This window comes from Carettochelys insculpta, chromosome 2, assembly GCF_033958435.1.
Source record: "Carettochelys insculpta isolate YL-2023 chromosome 2, ASM3395843v1, whole genome shotgun sequence".
Classification (NCBI taxonomy): Eukaryota; Metazoa; Chordata; order Testudines; family Carettochelyidae; genus Carettochelys; species Carettochelys insculpta.
This window is the reverse complement of record NC_134138.1, coordinates 268,075,817-268,088,027: the sequence shown is the minus strand read 5'-3', so window position 1 is coordinate 268,088,027 and position 12,211 is coordinate 268,075,817. Positions and strand designations below refer to the sequence as shown.

At 38.0% G+C, this 12,211-nt stretch overlaps 1 protein-coding gene across 14 annotated transcripts in view; it reads left to right on the top strand.

Annotated features, from left to right (window-relative positions):
• The window catches only part of LOC142008137 (sodium channel protein type 5 subunit alpha-like), a 351,358-nt gene that overhangs the window by 90,567 nt on the left and 248,580 nt on the right, over window positions 1-12,211 (top strand). For all 14 annotated transcript variants that reach the window (XM_074985128.1, XM_074985135.1, XM_074985134.1 and 11 more), the window contains 2 exons: window positions 1,770-1,861; window positions 10,650-10,880. In XM_074985128.1, coding sequence (XP_074841229.1) covers window positions 1,770-1,861; window positions 10,650-10,880 — 323 coding nt within the window. The remainder of the gene's footprint in view (window positions 1-1,769; window positions 1,862-10,649; window positions 10,881-12,211) is intronic.

Genomic DNA, 12,211 nt, shown 5'->3' with positions numbered 1-12,211 from the left:
TCATTACTGTGAAATAACCAGTCTCTCCCCTCCTGAGCCTATAATGGAACCAATTGTATCGGCCATAGATACAGATAGCCTCTTTTAGTGCAATAGAATAGTAAGCATTGAGGATTGTACAAAGGGTCTGTTCCCCATATTGCATGGGAGCATACAATATATAGTACTACAGAGTACTCCTGGGTACTTACTAGAGTGGCTCTTTGATTTTTAAATGCCACATAGTGAACAAAAGGCAGCATCACTTGTATCCTTTGCTTGTATGCTCCTTTACCAATTATGAACTTGTTCTTACAAATCTGCAGTGACTAAAACCGTATCCATGCGCCATTCATCATTTATAATTTCTGCACATTTTGGGAGCTCACTTGCATACAACCAGGATGAAACTCAAACCAGAGTGGAGGCTTTACCATTAAGGATGGAACAGCAACTTCAGGTGGAAGTTCTGACACTGCCTCTCACTGCAGAAGCGGGGTGGGGGTTAATGTTGGCCCTCTTTCTGCTGATTAGATACATCTGTTTGAGACAATTCTCCCATACAACTCTGGAGAACAGAACCAATATTGTTATTGCTAGGTCATAATCTGGATTAGCAGGTGTGGAGGGGCTACTCTGTAACACCTCCACCAGTTTCTCCACAAAACTGAGTGAGCTTCATCCTTGAAACACAAATTCCACTGGCTACAGGATGTGCAGGAACTAAAATATACAAATATAATTTCTCTTAATGATGCTAGAATCTAAGAGATCAGAAGGTCAGATGGTGGACATGCTAGATTGCAGGAGATTGCTGTGAAACAAACTAATATCACAGCTCTCCAATTAGTTACCCTAGCACTAGTATTTTTATTTCACTTTGCATGAGTATTAGTGACAACATGATGTGGAAACCAGTGAAGAGTCAAGACGAGTATTTTTAATGAGATGTGTTAGTGCAGGATTCACAGTATAGTCTTCCCTTCAAATCCGTCTTCTACCATTTCTGGAAAAGACTCTGTGATAAATAAATAACTTTTTTATCATCTCTTGAAATTCATATCAGTTGTGCAATAAACCAAAGCAATATATGAGAAATGATCCCCTGGAATTAGTAGTTCATATTTTCTCTTGTATGGTACATGTGATTGATTTAAGATGTTACATCAATAGTACAGGGAATATTTTTGACTTAAATTTCTGATCACAGTTTTAAATCTTATTTTCCTGCTCTTTTTAAAGGTTTTTAATGATACCTCAGTGGATTAAAATTGAAACAATATGGTATAATGTGTATTATATGCACAGCTGAGCACAGTTATAACCAACTGCTACTTAAAGTTTTAAAGAAAGCTATACCTAATTCATAGGACTTATGATGTAGGGAACATTTAACATCCTGTACAATATGACATACTCAGGAAGAATGGCGTCTGAGAAAAGCCTAATAAAATGGGTGTATTGTTCAGTCTGACGCATTCATTCTTATAAGTGAGTGCACTGTTCATTCGATCCAATAGCATACTCTACTGTATAATTCCAAATAACTGTGATTTAATTCTACAGGTATGTAGGAGAGTTTGTGAAACTAGTCAGTGTTACACCTCTTCGGACTTTCAGGGTATTGAGAGCTTTTAAAACTATTTCAGTAATCCCAGGTAAGAAGCCCTGATCCTTGCATATTGGCTCTCAGCTACAAGTGATTCTCTCTCTGTCTCTCCTTGTCCCCTTGATTGTTGTTTTCTGCTGGCGTTTTGTCATTGTCTGTGTGTGACTTTCCCTTGTTACAGATACATAACTGAATTTGTGGACCTGGGCAATGTCTCAGCCTTACGAACGTTCAGAGTACTGCGGGCGCTGAAAACAATCTCAGTCATTTCAGGTGAAAATCAGGTTAAACACTCAGGCTGCAGTTAAAGCCTACATGCCATTTCCAGTAGCAAATACAGTGACCACAAATTACTTAATACAATAGATACTGATTGGGAATGGATGGATGTAGGGAATGTGACCTGTCAATAGAAGACGTTTTTCATATGTTTTTTCAATATTGCTTTGTGGGCAAAAAGAATCACAATTGTTTCCAAAATTTTAAAGGTCACTAAAATGAATACTACTGTATAATAAGATTCTGTATGCAGTGTATCATTAACCAGATCCATAAAGTACTCATTCATGAACCATATGAAAATGGCAATGAAATCCTATTAACATCTTCATATTTTTATATTAAAAATGAAAGAATAAATAATGACCTTGAAACATTTATTAGAACTTGCAAGTGCTTCTTCAAGAAGCTCAAAGCTTGTGTTGAAAATTGAACTCATCTTAAGACTGAAAATGTAGGTAGCTTATTTTTTCTGGTGCTGTCTTGCTAATTTTATTGAATAGTAACTCTGTCTGAAATCTGGCTCTGTTGAAATCATTGGAAATTTTGTCATTGACTTCAGCGGAGACAGGATCTCTCCCAAATGATTTTCAATATCTTCAGTAAAACCGTAGCAGTGTTTTGACACAGTTCCATTAGTGACTTAACCCCCCTTCCCATAGTGTAGTTTTAATCAAACTGTTTGATCCCATTTATTGATATTACTTTCTGTGATTAATAATAGTTTCAAATTAGTGATTTATTCAGAGAGGAGCCCATTTCGGAACTAGCTCCATGAAGATAAATTCTTGCCAAGTGTTATCTATGGACAGGTCTCATTCAGCCTCAGTGTTTAAAAATATACAACCTGCATGGCAAGGTAGAGAAGATAGCAAAACTGTGCATGGTAGACCCTGTCAATGATAATCCTCAACAGATGTTGGCAATTACATGGCAATTATATTTTAAAAATTAAGAAGACTGCTCAAAATCTCAAGTACAGTCATTAAAGTGTAGTGCACTTTTTGAACCCAGTAGACTGTAAACACTTGCACTATGACACTAAAATCAAAACAAATGACCTAGCATAAGCATTCATAAGCATGTGTGTTATCAGTATGATAACCAACCTACACACGTAGCTTAAAGTTAGGCGTAGATTTGGTGGTTAGGTTATGCAAGTTTTAAGAAACATCTTACAGCCAAATTCTGCAAACCTTACTCCTGCTGAGTAGTGCCCAACTCCACTGATAGTGTCATTAAAGTCAGTGGCACTGCTTGCAAAGTAAGACAATCCTCAGTGTGAGGAAAAGTGGTAAAATCTGACCTTGAATGAGTAGTTTTAAAGGTCTAAAGCTTCTGGACACCTGTAGCATTTCTGGTTTTGATTTAATTTATCATCCTGGAAGGATAAAACCAAAGTAGCAACAAAGTTTCTTGTTAGGATGTTTACAATTGAGCTCTTCGCTGTATCTTTGCTTCAGAAAGCCTTCGTTTAATGACACGCTGAGCTCTGTGATTTACAGATCATGTATGGCAGTAACAACTCAACGAACAACGTTAACAACAAAAGTGCTCTCTTGCCTTTACCAGTAATTTGAAGTCTAACTTGGAGGGACAGCCCTATCCAGGGGATTCGTTTCAGGTTCCATCGTGTCTTGCAATCCTGAACCTCCTCAGATCAGAGCCTACCAGTTTGGCTGAGCTATGTATGGTGACTCTGCGATCTTAAGAAATCAAAAAGTGGGCTGAAGCTTTTTATTGACTTCAAACAATAACCAATGTCTATTTAGTAAAGAGAAGATGGAGATGAGAAAGTGTAGGAGGCTGTTATTTAAAATATACCCACACATTTCTGTAGCATTATATTCCTGTTTGAGCCAATTTGTGAAGGAAGATATTGACTGTAATTTGTTAGTGTAGTACACAATAACACATGTTCTCTGAGTATGTTGACTTAGCTTATTTTCTTATAACTTTTTTAGTATCTTGACACTAGTGACTGAATATTTAGCTGATGCAACCCCATGGAGTTTTGACAGCAGAGAATTTGGCCATTGGATTTTACCGTGCAGATAGGATGTGTTTTGAGCATGTAAAAGTACACAAATGAAGATGTATGATTAGGCATCCATTTAATTCTAGTAAAACAGAAATTCATGAGACTTCTCATGCTAGTAAATAATTTCAGGTGAGTTGTCTTTTTTAAAAAAATATTTTAGGTATTTTGATAAGTGTATTTTGGAGCTCACATTGGGTCTTTAATTATAATGCACAGTACACTGAGATGAAATATTACCACACTCTTTGATTTAAATATGAAAAAAATGCTAAATAATAACATCTTAAATGTGTTCTAGGGCTGCATTGTGTGTTTTAGTGTCTCTGTTATTTCTCAGATGAGGAAGGTGATTTGCTGGAATTCATTCTTTTTGTCAAGACCTGAGGTGATTTCCAGTCACTTGTGCATCATCTGGTTATTTCTTCACAGAAATACCTGACATTTGTGAGCGTTGGGAAATGGCTTTCTGGAAATAATGGGCCAGATCCTCAACTAGCATAATGCTTTTATCCAGCAAAGGGCTCAGGGACTGATTTTCAGAAACACTCAGCATTAAGTTAACTCTGCTTTAACCTAAACCAGTAGAAAATTTACTATTGGTTTCAGTAGGAGCAACCAGCTTAGTGCTGAGTACTTTTGAAAATCACACCTTTAAGCATGTGCCTAACTGGAGTAGACACACTGAAGTCAAAGGGCCCAAAGAGTTCAATCATCACCTTTTCCTTAGATTTCAATTATATTAGAACGCTAGAGTCCTAGGGCTGGAAGGGATCTCAGGAGGTCATCAAGTTGAGCACCACATAATGCAATTTACATTCATACTAGCTCAGAATCTGGCCCAATCAGTCTTCATTAAGGAATTCAAATAAAAAATGTCTTGTCTCTCATTTCCTCATATATCCATCCATGCCAGTTGCCTTACTTGTAAATAATCAAGGTCCCTTGTATGTAAACTTAAATCTCCTTATTGTCCCTGAGTTTATCTGTTTATTAGAACTTTACTTATCACCATGGTACCTGGTCATTGACCGCTTAATTTGAAAAGGACTAATGACAGTCTTGAGCAAACGCACTCGTGAGCTCAATAATAACATACAGTGCCCCATTTTGGGGCCTGATCTAATTCTCATTACAACAGCCGTCATGTAATATGTGCACAGGAATCCCTTGCCAGTCCTTGATGACAAATAAATAAAATATGTTAAGCAAAGGCTTCCATATCTGGCCTTTGAAGAAAGAGGACACCCTTGAGAAGGAGTATATCTCCATCAGTACCTACCAACTCAGGTTGTGCTAAAGTACTAGATATATTATAACACCTTAATACAAGGTGAATTGGTAGCTACTGATACAGATGCACTCCCTCTCAGGGTGTCCTCCTTTTTACATGCTAACCCTAGTTAAGCCCTGATACAGATACTCATTGAAATGGCCAAACACTGGCTGTGGAGCACTGTCAGCAGGAGCAAGCTTCAGAAGGAAGAGCCCTGAAAGGATGAACGGTGGAGTCTGCAGTAGAAACACTAGCAACGGAAGCACCTCCACGTCAGTGTTGGGATGGCAGGGAGAGCTGGTATCGGAGATAAATGGATCTGAGGCTGGAGTGGGAGGCTGGTCCAGCCCCCAGTGAAGATAGCATGAGTCTTCCATTCACTTTGGCAGTTGGATAGCATCCTTAAAGGGTGAAAATAACACTTTGGCTGTCATTCTGTATTGATTTTATAGGCAGGGCTCGGTACAAGTCTTCAGACCTCATGGATGAAATTTACTTATGTGTGGAGAGACAGGAAAGGTCTGCAGAGCATAGCTGAAATCCTACTCGTGTCCCACTTAAGCCCTTCTTAAAGACATGTTGGAGGATGTCTGGTTTTGCCCCTCTTCATACAGTTCAGTTTCACCATTATATTAGCAACATACTCCACTCAAGAAGCAAACAGCCAGTAAGAGGCCCCTTGAGGACAGCAATCAAACTTGGAGGTAGCAAGCAAGTTATATGTTAATGTCTTTATATAAGTTGATCCTGAGGGGAAAAATCATATCTTTTCCATAGAGAGAGAATCTGCAGAAACACTGACAGTCTTATAAATTTTCCAAAATAATAAAAAAAACCTACTAGCTGCAGTGTGTGTCTGTAGTTACCAACGTAATACACTCACCCAAATGTATTTTTTCCTTGTTCCCTACACGTAACTCAAAGAGACATTAATGAGAACTATGAATATCTCAGGAGATGAGAATAGACAAAGTGATAGGAACCATAGCGCAAGCCATACTCTGTGGTTTGGTTTTGTTTTTCTTTTCTTTTTCCCGGAATATGCATGAAAGTGTCTGTAAGTGATTGCCAACATCTGGTACGGAGGGCATATTCAAGAGTGATAATAATCTATTAAATTTCATAGAAGGAATGGATGGTTTGGGGTGTGTGACTGTTTTCACTGTTCGATGTTGCTTGCATTTTTTATGATTTGTGATTTGCTTTTGACTACTTATGATTTGATTAACCTCTGATGATGTTCTAATGTGCTTAATCTCTACTACGATTAACAGTAATGTTTTGGGCCAAATCCCACTTGTGTACTTCCTCTGTCTGTCTAGGTACACCATAGCATCTGAAGTTAGTAGCTCTACTCATGTGAGTAAGGCAAGCTGGGTTTACCCATAAGAATATAGGAAAAAAATTAGTCTTTCAGAAGATTATTTCAATAATTAATCTGCAAGGGCCTGAACCAAAGTCCGTTAGTGTTAATTGACTAGTGACTTTAATGAGTTTTGGATCAGGCCTTGAGGCAGCATGTTTCCCTGTTTGGTTCTTGACCTGCAAGAGTTAAATAAATGCCTTTAATGCTCTATAAATAGTACATTCTATTAAGCTCTATTGTAGTGTTCTCGTTGGCATTATTTCAAAGGAGGATTAGTTCCATAGAAGATTTAATAGTGGTCTAAATTTGAATACATCTAGCAATTACCTTTAAAAAAACATGGAGACAGAGTCTGGGAAATGCAGAGCACCTGCAGCAAGGTTTTGAGTGCCCTCAATTCTTATAGACTCAGCCCGCATATCAGCAGGACCATAGTGTTTTGACTAGTGGTGATTTAAATATATTAGCTAGCGATACACAAGCCAGGTGATTATGAGAATGACACTTACCTTCCTGCCACATCTTGATTTTTGTGGGATGAGACAAAAATATAGTGATCTTGCAAGTAATATTCCAAGTCCCCTTATGGTGTTGCCCAGAAAAAACGCACCAATACACTATTAAAAGTGACATAAAAGTAACTGATTTGAATCAATAATTATAATTTTAGCACTAAAATGCTTCTCTACTAAACTGTTTATGGCCCTGTAAGTTATTACAAAAAAGGTGGAAACCCCTCTAAAAATGGATGCCTGCAAAGATTAAACATATAGAACGAATACTGGAGGATAATCATTCCGTTTAAAACCATAGTAATTAAACTGATGGAGTATGTTTGAGAAATTGACTTGAACATTAAAAGCAGTGACTCCTGAACTTGCAAACCTTCCTTTGTGTTGTATATACCTTACCAGTGCAATACATATTCTCAGGATGGAGTCTTAATATTTTCCTTGCTCATGCAAGGAATCCCACTCTTCTCTGTCATGTGAATAAGAGTTTGCAGGTTCAAGTCTCTAATTTCCACATGGTGTGGGATGTATACCATGCTAAATTGCTTTGTGAGCTATCTTGTGATATGTCAAAATATACCAAGACATTTGGCAAGCTAACTAGTGAGACCACAATACTAAAGTATTACAAATGGAGAATCTGGGCTTGAATTCATATTTAAAAAGTGCATGTCCTGCAGGACTTTCACATGAACTACTGTGGGAAAAGTATAAAGGATTAGCATTTGTGGGTTTGCTGCCCCCCCCCCAAAAAACCCCCAACACATAGTCGTACATCCCATGTTTTGAGCAACTGCAAAAAGTCAAATGACAGTATGTGTAAAGAGCAGCCAGTGATGAACGTTCAAACAAAGCATGTCAGTGAGTTAGAAAACAATTAGAAAACCAACTCTAATGTATTTAGCATTGATTTTTCCTCTCTGGCTGTTTTGCTGCTGTTCAATTTAAAACCATTAGCAGTCCAGTCCTGTTTTTCTTTATACCCACTCTGTTCGCTGGACTTGTGTGGGAGCGTTGCCTGAAGAAAACCTGCAGATTTGGGGTGTAACCAAACCCTTTGTAGGTATACAGCAAGGCAGAATAAGATTCTCTTATTGAGGGACCTGTTTCTTCTTGATCTGTTAATGTTCATTTGGGGCCAGATTATTGGAAGAGCTTCACTCCCATTTAGGCATCAAAGTAATTGGCCAGGTTTCCAGAAGAACTCTCAAAAATCTGGCTTTTGTCTAGGTGCTCAAATAAAAGGGGAGCACTTTTAAAAACTGGACCTCACTCAGAGTGCTGAGAACTTGAAAATCCAGCTCTGATCTCTTTTAAAAATCTGACTCTTGGACTCTTGGATAGTGTTTACTCTACAAACCTTTAGAGGTTTTCCGTTTTTTTTTTTTTGGCCACTGTGCAGAGGAAAAAATGTTGCAGTCCTTTTTTCCCACCATCACACAAACTGGCTTTGCATAGTGGATCTAGGAGAGGTGATTGGGGAAATATGGCCTTGATACATACTAGTAGCTCAAAATGTAATGGCTTCATGGCCATTCTACTGCCTCTGAGGCTACAGTTACATTAGGGAGTTTTGCCGACAAAACCCTGGGTTTTTTTTTTAGCAAAACTGGTGGAATGTCCACACACAAAATGCATTTTGTCAACAGTTTGTCAACAAAACTCAGCACGTGCATTGGCAGCATTCTGCCTCCCAGTCATGAGGCATAACGCTGCTGTCAACAGATTCTGTCTCCAAAAAAGCTGTGTGGATATTCTGGGGGGCCGTCTCTTGGCAGCCAGGGCATCCAGGACAACGGGCAGCCCTGTCTGCTGTGCTTCCAGCTGCTCTGTCAACAGAGCTCTTCTGATTGGCTTTTATGCGTGGCTGCACTCTGTGGACAGAATCTTTGACAGGAAATCTCTTCCAACAGTGACTTCTGTCAACAGAGTGCTATAGTGTAACCATGGCCTTAATGACCTAAGAGTATGTCTACACAGCAGCATCATTTCGAAATAAGCTATTCTTGCAGAGCTATTCCAGAATAGTTTATTCCGATATAATGCTGCTACACACAAAATGCATTTCAAAATAGCACTCAGCTATAGAGCATCTATATACAATAGAGCCTATCTCGAAATAGAGTTGTTGGGCATATTATGGTTTATTTTGAAATAGGCTCTATTCCCTGTCTACACAGCTATTTCAAAATAGGTCAAAATAGGTGCTATTCCTTATGCAATTAGGTTTACCTATTTCTAAATAAGCCAATCCCTATTTTCAAATTATTTCAAAAATGCAGTTGCATTGTGTAAAGGCTTGCAAAGTTATTTCAAAATAAGATATGCTATTTCAAAATAACTTTGCAGTGTATACAGACCCTAAGATAACAGGAACACCCTGCACAGAAATGTTATTTGTTTATAGTTGTGAATCCATGAAGTGGCAGATCAATTGGCCATGCTGAGACTTCAACCAGCTTTAGAAACAGCAATTTCCTTTTGTTTTTACCCAAAGATTGAAGAACAAAAAAATATTTCGCTTTGTTACAAACCCTCGTGGGCTTTTTCATTTTATGTTTTAAAATATTTTTAGACTTCAAGATTTTTTTAACCCCATATGGCTCTAATCTAGTCTTCATGGATGCTTTGTGCTATGGGGCAGAATTCCTTGGAAATCAAGAACTACTATATATGATAATATTCAGGGAGAAGGTCAACTCATTATGAATCTTTCGCATAAAAATCTTCACCTGCTTTTTCTTGCATTTTTTCTTTTAAGTTAATTCCCTTTAATGCTATCATATCAGTGTTATTAAGGACCAGAAGCATTAGTTACTGGCAACTGAATATTCATTAAAATGAAAGTTAATATAAAAAATAGCTGCTAGTGGTATGCAATTGCTCTGGAAGTCCTGCTAGATATTTATGATGAATAAGAAGGCTTTTTAAAAAGAAATGTCTTTCTTGCTGCTGTTTACAATAACATTGCACATTCACCTCATTTTATACAAGCTAAATGAAATTAGTGGGACTATGTGCATGTGTGATTCAAGTAGGATTTGGCCCTATCACATAAGGTGTTCAGATGTAAATCAGCATACACATATTTCTTCATGTGATCACAAGTGATATAACTTTCAAAAGTGTCCTATTGACTTAAACTTTGAAATCCAATTTTCAAAAGTTAGTGGGAACTACACTCCTAAGTCACTTAGGTATTAGCATGCTGTTGAGAAGTCCATTATCTAATCTAAATTCATTATCTTAATCTTATATATAATATGCACCCAGAATTTATTGAAATACTACATACTTTCTATGTAGTTTTATTTTTATATATGGTTAGCTTTATGTCTCACTGCTTGCCTTTTAGCTCCATTTTCAATGGCTTTCTCAACAAACCTAAATAGGAAGAAAATTATCAGGCCCAAACCGTGTTTTCACATGCATTACTTCTGCTTTGTTTGTGCTGTCAGGTTGCAAATATGCAATCTAGACCCTTTGATTAGGCACTGTAGCTTCTTGGCAGAGTTTCAGCTCTCAAAAGAAATGAACTACACCTTTGTTCCTACTTCTAAGTCTGTAAACTCTTGGCTTTATGTCCCTAGGGTTGAAGACCATCGTAGGTGCGCTTATCCAGTCTGTTAAGAAACTTGCAGATGTGATGATCCTGACCGTTTTCTGCTTGAGTGTCTTTGCCCTTATAGGCCTTCAACTCTTTATGGGCAATTTGAGACATAAATGTGTTAGAAACTACACTGAATTTAATTCTACCAATGGCACATTTTATTCAGACATTCAGCAGTGGAGTTCCTTGGAAGAGTTTCTCAATGATCCAGGTAAGGTGTTTTCTTTCATTTTTTAAGTTAGTTATGTCTCTCTGTTTTATGCTAATCCCAACCTATGTTTAAAATAATAGCTGCTAAAAATATATAGATGGACCAAACTCCTCTCCTCGAACAGTACCCTTCACAACGTCCAAGTGGTTTGGAATGCTCCAGCTGTGCTGCCATATTTTTCTGGGTTGTTGGAAGCAGTATTACCAGTTGGCACTTTGTAGGCTCACATGGTAATAACTGAGGCACTCACTGATGTTGCCATTTCTCTAGCCTTTTTTTGAGTGTGACAATATTTCATCTTTTTCCTAAAGACCCAATCAAGTGATTGTATGAAAGTCTCACCTTTCTCACGCTTTTTTCCCCTTTTTTATTTTTAAGTAAATTTCTAGATCGCATAGTTAGTGGGAAAAGCTTGACAATGGGACCACAAATGATTCCAAAAGCCAAAAACAAATATAATAAAAAAAGTCTCTTCATGTGGGAGCTTGACTCCCTATGAAGAGTTGGCAATATGGCATTATATCTGGTGCTGTAATAATGCTACCAGAAGGTGCTATTTCTATGTCAAAGCATTTCAAAACAGTCTGTAGATTGCTTTGCTTTGAATTACGATTAAAAACACATTAGCACTATGCTCCTATAGCAATTTTAAAAATGGCCTTTGGGTAAATAAATTTCGTAGTCAGAATGAATGCCTCCACTGTTTTCAAAAGGCCTGATCCAAAGCCGCTGGAAGTCAATAGATGATTTTCAGTGATTTCAGTGAGCGTTGGTTCAGGCCCTAAATAATTTAATGATGCTGCTGAGGAAAAGTAAATAATAGCAGCATGGCAGCTGTGATTCATGGTTAATTTATGAAAGGTGAAATTGGTGGGTATTTTGTTACTTTATTTTGAGAGGAAGTATACCCTCATACTTATTTTGAGATGAAGGACACCCTAGTTGTTAGGACACTAAGAAGCAATTCAGGAGACTTGAATTCAGTTTCCTCCACCACCACAGAATTCTTGAGTGACCTTGGGTAACTTACTTAGGGCTAGAACTTTCAAGGAGTTTGGATGTCTCAAAATGCAGAAAGACGCATCTTTCCATACCTAAATACCTTTAAAAATATGGCTGTTAGCATCTTTATGTCTCAGGACTGAAAGCCCTGTGCAGAGATAAATGTCTACTTGTAGATGCAAATCAGTGTCTGCAGAGCAGGAGGCCTCCGCTGGGAACCACAGCAGCAAAGGGAGCAGCACGTTAGGCCACCACTCTGAAGAGCCATTGCACTGTGCCACAACTCCTCTAGCATGGTTATACTGCCTGGTCCCACCCACTGGGGCAGG